General features: G+C 37.1%; 1 protein-coding gene across 1 annotated transcript in view; it reads left to right on the forward strand.

Annotated features, from left to right (window-relative positions):
* Positions 1-14,176, forward strand: part of TDRD5 (tudor domain containing 5) — a 78,165-nt gene that overhangs the window by 24,051 nt on the left and 39,938 nt on the right. The window contains exons 4-5 of the mRNA XM_068985784.1: positions 737-820; positions 5,339-5,395. Of these exons, the coding sequence (XP_068841885.1) occupies positions 737-820; positions 5,339-5,395 (141 nt within the window). The remainder of the gene's footprint in view (positions 1-736; positions 821-5,338; positions 5,396-14,176) is intronic.

The following is a 14,176-nucleotide window of genomic DNA, read 5'->3' on the forward strand; positions in this document are numbered from 1 at the left end:
TATACCATTGACTTTTTTCTGCTAAAATCCTCTGACCCCTACTGTCTTAACTCAGGCCTCACCTATCTTTACTCCCTACCTGATGAGTTTAAATAACCATCCATTATTTCCTCAGCTTTATTTTTCTACTTTCTCAACTATCTGAGCTCCCTTCCCTTTTATGCTGTTGAGTGGGCCTTACTTCTGAACTCAAAAAGGGAATGCTGAAGCTATCAGGTAGTGACTTTCTCCACCTGCCTGACCCTACGTTTACAGAGCCTTTCTAAATCCATACTGGTCCTTTCCTCCTCCATTTTTGTGACAGAGGAAGAGCTCACCTTCCTGCTTTTTAGGGCAGGACCTTCCGCCACTACTCTGGCTCCCAGGGACCTTCATTCATCCCATCTCTTCCCTGCATTAATGCATCTAATAAACACTGAATAATTTTATAAACAAAATTAGTAACAAAAATCTTTCCTGGGTAAGAGTGTGGGATTTTGTATTTGAAGATTCTAAACCTAATGGTTAAGGAGAATGCTAATTATCCTGGGAAATGTCAATGTTTAGTCTTATAATGAGTCCACCTCTCTGAATGTATTTTATAGAGTATGAAATGTTACAGTGTTTCTTAATAGTCTATTTGGTTGAAACATGCTTTCGTCGATAGGTATTTCCTTTATTTACTGTTCAGATTTATCTTTGACTTTAAAAAAATTTTTTTGACTATAATTTGAACTTTTCCCCCCTTTTTTCATAGTTGGAGAATACCTTCAAATCAGTTATTGCACAAATTGGACCTGGAGGGACTATTAATCCAGAACTAAAACATAAGATAAAATTTGTAAGTATTTTTCATTTTGGGGAAATGGATGGAAATAATTGATCATACATTTAGGTATCATTTATGATTAATTTTACTTGCTTACAAGTATTTTAGTTTTATATTTATTCTTGATCTTTTCATATATACTGCAAATGGAGTGGCTAATCTTTTAAGATCAGAAAAGAATTAATTAAAAGTTTTAATTAATTATTAAGAAACTGTAATTCCTCCATAAATTCTTTTTTCTTCCCCATAAATTGTTGTTCACAGTTCAAAGTCTTTACAATACCAAGTTTATATGTATGTATGTCAAATATTATTCTAAATAGTGCATGGTATCCCATTGTGTTGATATACCATATTTCACTTGTATGATCTGTTATCAGTTAACATTTGGGGTTATTTCTAGGCTTGGTTATTAAAAAATGCTGTAGTTAATGTCCTTGAACATTTACCTAGAAGTAGAGGTTGCCAAAGGTATTGAATATTTTAGGTTTTGAAAAATGCTGCTAAATTGCCCTCCAAGAGGTTTGATCAAATTTACATTCCCACTGACAGTGAAATGACACTATCTAATCATCTTGTTTCAACTTAATACCTCTTGATTTTTTACATTGTGCATCTTTTTCTGTGCTTCCTAGCCATTTATATTTCTTATGTGAATTGCCTGTTCATGTCCTTGGCCTAATTTATTGTTTTTCCTTATTAGTTTGTGAAAGTTCTTAGCAGTTTCGTATTGGGCCAAAGGGTATGTAAACTTAAAATTTTGGTGTGTGCGTAGCTCAGTCGTGTCTGACTCTGTGACCCCATAGACTATAGCCTGCCAGGCTCTTCTGTCCATGCCATTCACCAGGCAAGGATACTGGAGTGGGTTGCCATTTCCTGCTCCACGGGATCTTCCAGACCCAGGAATCAAACCTGGGTCTCCTGCATTGCAGGTGGACTCTTTACCAACTGAGCTAGGAGGGAAGCCCAAAATTTTGGTGGGCGCTGTTAATTGTGATTTGAATGGTCAGAGTGTCATTACAGCTTTTACTGCCTTATTTTATTCTGTTTCAGCTGTTGTGATTTTATTAGAAATGCAAAAACCTTGGTGCATTCAGGCCCTGTTGTTTTGTTTCGACATTTGACTAAGTGTCCAACAGTTTATTTAAGGATGTCCAATATGACTTTTTTTATGGTAACAAAAGATTAGACAAAGGTTAAGTGTTCATTGAAAAAGGATTGCTTACATTATCCACTCAACTAGGCAGTATCATGCAGCTCATAAAGTTTCTATATTATCTTGATTAATTTACAAGGAAGTATCTTCTTGACATATTGTTGGACATTAAAAACAGGATTTATAGAATAATATGTTTAGTATTGTCTTTTCATGTAAAATCATGAATAATATGAGTGTGTGGGGGCATAGAAAGGTTTCTGAAAGGATGTTTTTTGAAATGCAACAAATAACTATCTTTGGGTCACAGGATTTTGAAATAATTTTTACTTTATATTTTTCTGACACTTGAGTTAGAATTTTTAATAAGATATATAGTATCTGAAAAAGTCTAGGAAAACATAAAGCTTTTTATACCTTACTGGGATAGAATAGGAGAAGGCAATGGCACCCCACTCCAGTACTTTTGCCTGGAAAATCCCCTGGACGGAGGAGCCTGGTAGGCTGCAGTCCATGGGGTCGCGAAGTTGGCCACGACTGAGCGACTTCACTTTCACTTTTTACTTTCATGCATTGGAGAGGGAAATGGCAACCCACTCCAGTGTTCTTGCCTGGAGAATCCCAGGGATGGGGGAACCTGGTGGGCTGCCGTCTATGGGGTCACACAGGGTCGGACATGACTGAAGCAACTTAGCAGCAGCAGGGATAGAATAAGTCTACTTGTAGGAATTTATCCTAAAAATATTTGTAAAAGTGTGCAGAATGCAAATATGAAGATAATTATGTGGTATTTGTGATGATGAGAGATGGGAAATAACCATAAATAATTGATTAAATAAATTTAATTATATTGAGTATTTGAAAAAACTATAGCTAGTGATGCCAAAAGCTCAGCCTCTGTACACTGGCGCCAAATCAAACCTCAGACAGAGTTTTGGGTGAAGTAGAAAAGAACAGCTTTATGGCTTTTCCAGGCAAAGGGAGACAGTGTGGCCCTTTACCTTGGAAACTGTGTCCCAACCCAGGGAGTTTGGTGAGGAGTCTTGAGGCGGTGCTGCAAGGGTGGAGTTGCTGATAAGATAGGGGTGTGTGAAGGTCCTGTTCTTCCTTTAATCTCGGTTAATCTTCTTAATGAGCTTCTCAGAAGGCAGTGGCACCCCACTCCAGTACTCTTGCCTGGAAAATCCCATGGACGGAGGAGCCTGGCAGGCTTCAGTCCATGGGGTCGCGAAGAGTCGGACACGACTGAGCGACTTCACTTTGACTTTTCACTTTCATGCATTGGAGGAGGAGATGGCAACCCACTCCAGTGTTCTTGCCTGGAGAATCCTGGGGACGGGGGAGCCTGGTGGACTGCCGTCTGTGGGGTCGCACAGAGTCAGACACGACTGAAGCGACTTAGCAGCAGCTAGTTCTTTTAGTTTGGCTTCAGGTGGTCCTTCCTGGTATGAAGAATGCTGACACCTTCTATTTATTGAATTTTAATTCTCAGTTCAGTTCAGTCGCTCAGTCATGTCTGACTCTGCGACCCCATGGACTGCAGCACGCCAGGCCTTCCTGTCCATCACCAACTCCCAGAGTTTACCCAAACTCATGTCCATTGAGTCAGTGATGCCTTTCAACCATCTCATCCTCTGTCATCCCCTTCTCCTCCCGCCTTCAATCTTTCCCAGCATCAGGGTCTTTTCAAATGAGTCGTCAGTTCTTTGTATCAGATGGCCAAAGTATTGGAGTTTCAGCTTCAGCATCAGTCCTTCCCATGAATATTCAGGACTGATTTCCTTTAGGATGGACTGGTTGGATCTCCTTGCAGTCCAAGGGACTCTAGAGTCTTCTCCAACACCACAGTTCAAAAGCAGTTCTTCAGCACTCAGCTTTCTGTATAGTCCAACTCTCACATCCAAAAATGACTATTGGAAAAACTGTAGCTTTGACTAGATGGACCTTTGTTGGTAAAATAATGTCTCTGCTTTTTAATATGCTGTCTAGGTTGGTCATAACTTTTCTTCCAAGGAGTAAGCATCTTTTACTTTCACTGCAGTCCCCATCTGCAGTGATTTTGGAGCCCCCCAAAATAAAGTCTGTCACTGTTTCCACTGTTTCCCCATCTCTGTGCCATGAATTGATGGGCCCAGATGCTATAATCTTAGTTTTCTGAATGTTGAGTTTTAAGCCAACTTTTTCACTTTCATCAAGAGGCTCTTTAGCACTTTCTGCCATAAGGATGGTGTCATCTGCATATCTGAGGTCATTGATATTTCTCCCGGCAGTCTTGATTCCAGCTTGTGCTTTATCCAACCCAGCATTTCTCATGATGTACTCTGCATATTAGTTAAATAAATAGGGTGACAATATACAGCCTTGACGTACTCCTTTCCCTATTTGGAACCAGTCTGTTGTTCCATGTCCAGTTCTAACTGTTGCTTCCTGACCTGCATACAGGTTTCTCAAGGGGCAGGTCAGGTGGTCTGGTATTCCCATCTCTTTCAGAATTTTCCACAGTTTATTGTGATCCACACAATCAAAGGCTTTGGCATAGTCAACAAAGCAGAAATAAGAGTTTTAATTCTATAAAGAGCTTAAAGACATTGTTATGTATATCCCTTGAAAAGAAGCCAGGACCCTGTCTCAAGGCTGCACTACTGTTTCTTGACTGTTCCTCCCTTGACTCTGCATCTACCTTGTCCCTTCCTGGATTGACAACTGTTCAGATTTGTTCTTTGGAACTCAGGGAAGGTCATGGAGGCCAGAGTCTGTTTTCTGTAAGAAATGGGGGACGTGGAATCACTTCTGTGCCCAAGAGCCCCACAGTCTCCAGTTCAGTTTCACTAGTAAACATGTTGGTCCATATTTACTGGTATGGAAAGAGGTCTACGAGACGATATTAAAAATCGAGAGAAGCAATGACCTGATTTTCATATTAAAGATATTTTTGTGTGCATGCAGACAACAATGGCCAGTATCTTTGCTTAACTGTGTTTTCCAATGTTTTCTACAGTGTCCATTGTATTTCTTTTCTGCCCTTTAAAATGGTTGAAATTATGCCATCGAATATTTATTTTACATGAGCTAAGACTAAATATGTTAGCTGAGCTAAAGAACTCTAGGAATTTCTGATCAGTCGTGGCACTGCTATTTTATGCAGGAATGATTTCTCAACTCTGGAAATGTTGGAATTCACTGCCTTTTTTGGTTGTTACAACTTTTTTAAAACTAGAAGGTGACTTTAAAAAATTACTGTGCCTTTTAATTCATTCACTTAATAATGTCATTTTTGCCTTTGTTGCTATGTAAATTTATACTTATTTCGGTATTTTGCCACCCAGCATTCCCATTGTGTCTGTTTATATTGTATTTCACTTTTTATTTATTAGGTTGTATCCAAGTTTCCAGAGGGTTTGCTTATTTCTAAATTGCTTAGAGAGTTTGAGGTGAGTGTTCTTTTTTTCACCAATCATGGTTTTTTATGGCTTGCATATGTTTCTCATCCTTGATGAAAATTTTGTTGCTACTCCTTGGATCCTCCAAGTCTGTGCTCTAGAACTTAAACATTTTGTTTTGCATTTTGGTAGCTGCTTTTTTACTCAAAGAGTTAAGAATATGGTTTTTAATAAATACTTGATTATGCGTAGAAAGAATATCTTTGCCACTATTGTTATATAATTAGAATGAGAGTTAATTTGTTTCTCATGTTTGATAATACCAAGCGTCAATGGGGATATGGAGAAACAGGATACCTCATGCGCTGCTTGTGGGACAGAACCTCTTTGGCAATATGACTTTACTTGACAAAATGTACCCCTGATAATTCTGGAGTCCACTTTTATAGATGTACTTTAGAGAAACTCTTAAACATGTGCACATGAAGACAAACATATGATACATACATTGCAGCATGGTTAAAAACTGGGAATAAATTGAATGTCTATCAATAGGAGAATGGATAAATAAATTGAGATAATGGAGTAATATGTAGTAGAAAAAATAAACAACCAAGATTTAGCTCACTCATGCCACATGGATCATTTTTGGAACCTATCAATTAGGTGAAAAAAAATCATATTGCAGAATGATAATTCAGATACTGCCGTATGCCTAATTTTAAAAAAGGGGTAGGTGTGGTGGGCTCTATTCAGAATGCCTTTCTTATAGTAGTCCATTTGTTTTCACAACAGACTGAGGCATAGAAAAGTAACTTGCCTACCAAATAGGTAGCCAGTAATGAGTGGAGCCAGGATTTGAAATCCTGGCAGCCTAGCTTCAGACTTCAGTATCCTAACTCTTAACTACTATGTCATGAACATTATCATATATTTGTACATATAAACAAGTTTGTTTGAGATACTATATAGTGTAATGATTGATAGATCAAATCTGTGTGCTATTTTACAGATGATGTGTATAATGTTATCTACTTAATAAAATTTTGTAAAGAAGTTTAAATGGCTTAAAATAATTACAACATTGCCTGCCGCATAGTAATTGTTTGGTAAATGTTAAAACTCATAGTAGAAGAAAAAGAAGAAAACTTTTTTTAGAAAAGATACACATCACCCCTCAAGTTCAGTTCAGTTCAGTCACTCAGCCGTGTCCAACTCTTTGCGACCCCATGGACCGCAGCATGCCAGGCCTCCCTGTCCTTCACCAACTCCCGGAGTTCATCCAAACTCATGTCCATCGAGTCAGTGATGCCATCCAACCATCTCATCCTCTGTCATCCCCTTCACCTGTCCTCAATCTTTCCCAGCATCAAGGTCTTTTCAAATGAGTCAGCTCTTCGCATCAGGTGGCCAAAGTATTGGGAGTTTCAGCTTCAGCATCAGTCCTTCCAGTGAATATTCAGAACTGATTTCCTTTAGGATGGACTGGTTGGATCTCCTTGCAGTCCAAGGGACTCTCAAGAGTCTTCTCCAACACCACAGTTCAAAAGCATCAATTCTTTGGTGCTCAGCTTTCTTTAATGCAGAAAATTTAATTTCACATTATGAATGAAAGCAATGACTCCTTTAAAGCCTCAAAGTTTATTTCAGATAGGCCCATGAGAGAAAGCTTAAACAGTCTTGATATCTTTTGGATTAACAAATCAAGTCACTTATCTAATAATGAAATTACAGAATAAAGTGTAAAATAGAGTAGTAAAGTAATAGCATATGACTTAATTATTAGAAAATTTATGGGTAAAAATAAACTTCCTATGCCAGGTTCACAACTCAAAGTGAATAGTTTCCTACCATGAACGTTTTAGCAAAAGTAGCTTCCTGTATTAAAGATTAATGGAGTTAAGGTTACAAGTCAACAATTTTGTAGAAATTAAAGCAAACCTTTTTTAAATAGGATTTTTTTTTAAATTTTATATTGGAGTATAGTTGATTAACAATGTTTTGATTTCAGGTGTACAGCAAAGTGATTCAGTTATATATATATATGTATCTGTTCTTTTTTCAAATTCTTTTCCCATCTAGGTTATAACAGAATATTGAGCAGAGTTTCCTGTGCTGTACAGTAGGCCCTTGTTGGTTATTTATTTTAAATACAGCAGTGTGTACATGTCAATCCCAAACTCCCAATCTATTCCTCCCCCCACCCCAGTCACACCTTTTTGCCCCTGGTAATCATAAGTTTGTTCTCCAAGTCTGTGAATCTGTAAAACAAACCTTTTAATGTTACAGGAAAGGTCTTTGCCTTTCTTAGTAAACAAACTTCTGCAGAAATTCAACATTATTATTAAACATATATAATAAGTATAGATTTAATTTAATCTTTATTTTAACTTGTAGAAATACTAAACCTTTATTTATCCAACATGATATAAAAGCTACCTTGTGATTTGTCCTCTTGAAATATTTGGACAACAGTCTGCCCTTCTTTCAGGATCTTTTGTTAAATTGCTAATTGAAGGAAGATAGTGCAGAGGCAGCATAGGTTTTGGATCTTCCTGAAGTGCCAGTTATAGAGAGTGAGTGAATGAAGTTGCTCAATCGTGTCTGACTCTTTGCGATCCCGTGGACTGTAGCCTACCAGACTCCCGACTCCATGGGATTTTCCAGGCAAGAGTACTGGAGTGGGTTGTATTTCTTTCTCCAGGGGATCTTTCCCACCCAGACCCAGGGATCGAACCCAGGTCTCCCACATTGCAGGCAGACGCTTTACCGTCTGAACCACTAGGGAAGCCCATAGAGAGCTAGAAGCCACATAGAGAACTAGATGGCAAAATAGAAAATCCAAAGACAGTATTGATAACAAAATTAGGTAATATATCTCTGCAAATAATTGCTGGAGAGTAATCAGCAGCTGCCACAAAAGCCTCATGATAACAGTGTCTGTGCCAGGAGAAAACAGGAGCACTAATGGATCTATGAGACAGAAGAACTACAAAATAGTCATGAGGTACTCACTTCTGGCCTGGAGAATTCCATGGATTGTATAGTCCAAGGAATTGCAAAGAGTCAGACACAACTAAGCAACTTTCACTTCACTTTACTTCATCCACTAGAATGTACAGCAAGCCATTTCGAAAACTGTAACTGAAACTGTGTGTTATTTTGACCTAGTAGCAGAAAATGCTTCATAGTAAGAGTTGAATGGGGCTGGAGCATCATAGCTCCTGTGAATTCTTGAAACTGACCAGCCAGAGCTCCCTCATAGACGCTAATGAAAAACTGAACAGGATACGAAAAGAGGAGTCTTAGGTGTAAGTAGTATTAAGGGAAAAGAGCCAAGAAATTTCAAAATTAACCTACTATATTTTTAAGCCATTTACAAAAACAATGGAAGGAGGAGCTCTGTGAATCAGAAAGTAATCCAGAATGATGTCCTACAAGTCAGGAAAATGAATTTCATGTAAAATATGCAGCAGAAGAGGATCTGGGTCAAATTGCATTGTTGTTTGAATTAAAAAAGAGATTAAGTAACAGAAGAGCGTATCCATTGATAATAGGAGCATGTCAGAAATACATGTCCCTAATACAGATAAAAACTGAAACATTTTTCAAAAATATAAAGTGATACAAAACATGAAAGAACAGCATAAATCTGAATTATACAAATTTGGGAATACAGTGAAGGGTACTCAGAAAATTACTCAGGAAAGAATTATAAATAAAAGAAAAAAATTTCAGAAATGAAGGCTAAACTTCAAACATTACAAGAACAAAAATATAGAACAGCTGATGCCCTAAGAAAACCAGTAGATAAAAATGAGGTACATTGTGAAAGTCAAAAGGAAATGAGGGAGACACGGGGTATCCAGGTATGAAAGGCTCTGTCACTAAGATTTTTGAAATCTAGTGAGAAACTTAGGCATGCAAATAAATTAAGGTAATATGTCTGAGTAGCCTACATTGGAACAGTCCTGATGATAATTATTATAAATTCTGGACAAAATACACAAAATTACTCTCTGAAGGTACTAGAAATTGTTCAAAAGCAGGCAGAAATTGGAAAGGAGTCGGCACCTAGAGAGGAGAGAATAGTACCTTTTTTATTTGCGTGGAGTTTGGCCCAATGTCGGGCCCCATAAATAGTTTGGAATTGATAACTGGATAGAAATCAAAAGTTTTACCTGCCTCTGATTTGGAGCTACATAAGCAGTTGAAAAATGATGAAACAAATCATTGCGACCCCAGGGACTGTAACCTGCCAGATTCGTTTGTCCATGGTATTTCCCAGGCAAGAATCCTAGAGTGGGTTGCCATTCCCTTCTCCAGGGGATCTTCCCCATCCAGGGATCAAACTCTGGTCTCCTGCATTGGAGGCAGATTCTTTACCGTCTCAGCAACCAAGGAAGACAAGCAGTTAGAAGATGAGGCAAGAAGTCATGGGATAGAGAGGGAGCATCAAATTCTGCACGTAAATTCTGCTCAAATCTCTGACTGATTCTTGAATTACACATGCCTGGGGCAGACTCACAGAAGCCTAGTAAGGCTGAAAGAACTGAATCTCTTTCAGCTGTGGCCCAAAACAGGGTCAGAGTTTTGAGTTTAAGGTTAGTCATGTTAACTCCCTATTAAAGTTAAGCAAAAAGCAGTACTCTCAGAAGAAGCATAAAAGATTCCACAGTCTACAGCTTACCTATTATGATGTCCCAGATACAAGCAAAAATTACTGAATAAACAAGAAAATGTGCCCCTTGGTGAAGAGAAAAAGTAATCGATAGAAATTGATACTGAGATGATACAGATGTTGAAGTTAGCAAAAAGGTTTTAAAGGAATTCTTAAAACCACATTAAAAAGAGTATAATGCAATATGTATTCTTATTGAACAAATGGATAAGAAACCTCAGTGGAGAAAAAGAAACTGTAAAGCCAAATATTTTTCTAGAGCTGAAAATGAAATATCTGAAGTAATTTCACTACAGTATCTTAAGAACAAATTGGAAATGGCAGAAGAAAGCATCAGTAAACCCCAAGACAAATCGGTAGCAATGATCCAATCTGAAGAACAGAGAGAGAAAATAAATGAAAGAAAAAAATTTTAAAGCAGAACCTGGGGACTTTTATGGTGGTTCAGCCATTAAGAATCAACCTTCCAGTACAGGGGACACAGGTTTGATCCCTGCTTCAGGAAGATTCCACTTGTTGGGGGGCAACTAAGCTTAACTGTGGAAGCCCTAGAGCCCATGCTCTGCAGCAAGAGAAGTCACCTCAACGAGAAGCCTGTGCAGCACAACTAGATCGTAGCACCCGCTTGCTACAACCCAAGAGAGCCCATGCACAGCAGCGAAGACCCAGCACAGCCAAAAATAAAATAAATAAAAACGGAATCTGGGGGTTCCCTGCTGGCATAGTATATAGAATTTGGCACTTCTGCTGTGATTTGGGTTTGATCCCTGGCTGGGGAACTGAGATACCACAAACTGTGCAGCAGGATTGGAGAGACCTGTAGAACAGTACCAAGTGGTCTAACATGTATAATTGTGAGGAAAGAAAGATGGTAAAAAAAAATATGAATTTCATAAATTTTATGAGTTTACAGATTTAAGAAGCCCAGAAAAGCCCTCAAAATGAATACAGAGGGAATCTTATGTAAAATGTGTGGGTATATAAAAGACTTTCAACCAATTAAGTCTGTGACCGTTTAAAGCAAAAATTACAACATTGTATAACTGGGTTTGTAACATACAGATTTAGTACCTGTGAAAATCATAGCATAATGAGTGGAGGGGCAATCAGTTCAGTTCAGTCGCTCAGTCGAGTCGGACTCTATGTGACTCCATGGACTGCAGCCCACCAGGCTCCCCCGTCCCTGGGATTCTCCAGGCAAGAACACTGGAGTGGGTTGCCATTTCCTTCTCCAATGCATGAAAGTGAAAGTGAAGTTGCTCAGGCAAGAGTACTGGAGTGGGGTGCCATCGCCTTTAGATACATTAAAATGGAATTGTATAAAAATACTCAATAAACTCAAGGGAAGACTGGGTTTACTGTTCAGCTTTCTTGCTTGAAAGACAACAAAGGAACAAATTTTGAGAGAAACAATATACAGATGGAATCAGCAGAAATTAAATAGTGAAAAGTGGTAGCTGTATAGGATAAAATATTTGCAAACAGTATGAGGAGCAAGGGCTCAATTTCCAAAATATACAAACAACTCATGCAGCGCAATATAAAAAACAACCCAATCAAAAAGTGGGCAGGAGACTTAAACAGATATTTCTTCAGAAACATACAGAGGGCCAACAGGCACTTGAAAGATGCTCAACAGCACTGATTAATAGAGAAATGCAAATGCAATGAGGCATGACCTCACACCAGTCAGAATGGCCATCATCAAAAAAATCTACAAATAATAAATGCTGGAGAGGGTGTGGAGGAAAGGGAGCCTTTCTGTGCTGTTGGTGGAAATGTAAATTGGTGCAACCACTATGGAGAAACAGTATGGACGTTCCTTGGAAAACTAAAAATAGAGCTGCCATATGATCCAGCAATCCCACTGCTAGGCATATATCCAGAGAAAATCATAATTCAAAAAGATACACGCACCCCAGTGTTCTTTGCAACTCTGTTTACAATAGCCAAGACATGGAAGCAGCCTAAGTGTCAGTCAACAAATGAATAGATAAAGAAGATGTGGTGTGTATATATACACATAATGGAATTACTCAGCCATAAAATGAATAAAATAATGCCATTTCCTGCAACGTGGATAGTCCTAGGGATTATCATACCAAGTGAAGTCAGTCAGAGACAAATATAACACTTCTATGTGAAATCTTAAGACATAAGTGAACTTCTTTACAAAACAGAAACAGACTCACAGACATAGAAAATCTGTGGTTACCAAAGGGGAAAGGGAAAGAGGGATATATCTGGGATTAACAGATGCATACTAATATATAAGAAATAAGTAAACAACAAGGATATACTGTATAGCATAGGGAACTGTATTCAGTATCTTGTAATTACCTAAAGAGGAAAAGAATCTGAAGAAAATATTTATGTATATGTGAAATGAACCATTTTGCTATACACCTGAAACCAACACAACATTGTAAAGCAACTATACTTCAATTTAAAGAATGGTATCTGTAAATCCACTTATATTAATAATTTCATAAATATAATAGAGTATATATTAAAATTAATGAAGTTATAAGATATAATGAAAAAGCATAATGCAACTAAATGCTATGCATATGAAATATACTGTTAGTAGGAAGACATAAATTGGTTGACAGTAAAAGATGAAAAAGATATATATATATAATAAGCATAAAAGAACTAAAAAGACTCAAAAAAATCAGGTAAAGGAGACCAAGGTAAAGTGTATTATTATCAGAGACAGAGAAACGTTTTGTAAGGATAAAGGGTTAATCAGGAAGACACCATAGTCAAATGTATATTCACCTAATAATGCTTTAAGATAAATGATCTAAAAATTAACAGAATTAATTATGAATTAACTTCCACAATTATAAGGATTTTCTCTTTCTGGCAATTGATAAAATAGTCAAAAAAATGAATAAGGACATGGAAAATCTGAGCCATACTCTCTATCATCTTGATCTGTTTGACTTTTATAGAGCACTGTACCCAGCAACTGCAGAATACACATTGTATTCAAGTACACATGGAAGATACATTTACCAAGACAGACCATGTAGTTGGTTATAGAATAAGTCTAAACAAATCTCAAAATACTGAAATCTTAAAGTATGTTCTTTAAGATGAAATTAAATTACAGATCAGTACAATGAGTTCCCTAAGTATTAACCCTCCAGAAAACTTGGGAATTAAATAGTTCTCTTGCAAATAACTTTCTGCTTTAAATTGAAGTATAGTTGATTTGCAATGTTGTGTTAGTTTCTGGTGTATAGCAAAGTTATTCAAACATATATATATATATGTATATATATATTCTTTTTCATATTCTTTTCTATTGTTGGTGAAATATTGAATATAGCTAAACAGTTTATTAAAGATAGAATAAGGGAAATTTGAAAGTATTTTCCATTGAATGCTATTGAAATATATAAAAATTGTGAGATGCAGCTGAAGTAGTGCTCAAAGGGAAATTTATAGCTTTAAGATGCCTAAATTAAAATAAAATGCCTAAATTAGAAGAAAAGAAGGTATAAAATTATCATCGACCTAAATGTCTACCTGAATAAGTCAGAAAAAGGAGGAGGAATGTCTACGTAGAAAACCCTAAAGACACTACCAGAAAATTACTAGAGCTAATCAATGAGTATACTAAAGTTGCAGGATATAAAATTAATACACAGAAATCCCTTGCATTCCTATACACTAACAGTGAGAACACAGAAAGGGAAATTAAGGAAACAATCCCATTCACCATTGTGACAAAAATAATAAAATACTTAGGAATAAATTTACCTAAAGAAACAAAAGACCTGTATATAGAAAACTATAAAACAGTGATGAAAGAAATCAAAGATGACACAAATAGATGGAGAAATATACCATGTTCATGGGTTGGAAGAATCAATATAGTGACAATGAATATGCTACCCAGAGCAATCTATAGATTCAATGTAATCCGTATCAAGCGACCAACAGTATTTTTCACAGAACTAGAACAAATAATTTCACAATTTGTATGGAGACACAGAAAACCTCAAATAGTCAAAGCAATCTTGAGAAAGAAGAATTGAACTGGAGGAATCAACCTGCCTGACTTCAGACTATGCTACAAAGTTACAGTCATCAAGACAGTATGGTGTACTGGCACACAGACAGAAATATAGATCAATGGA

The sequence above is a fragment of the Capricornis sumatraensis genome, chromosome 14, assembly GCF_032405125.1.
Source record: "Capricornis sumatraensis isolate serow.1 chromosome 14, serow.2, whole genome shotgun sequence".
Taxonomy (NCBI): Eukaryota; Metazoa; Chordata; class Mammalia; order Artiodactyla; family Bovidae; genus Capricornis; species Capricornis sumatraensis.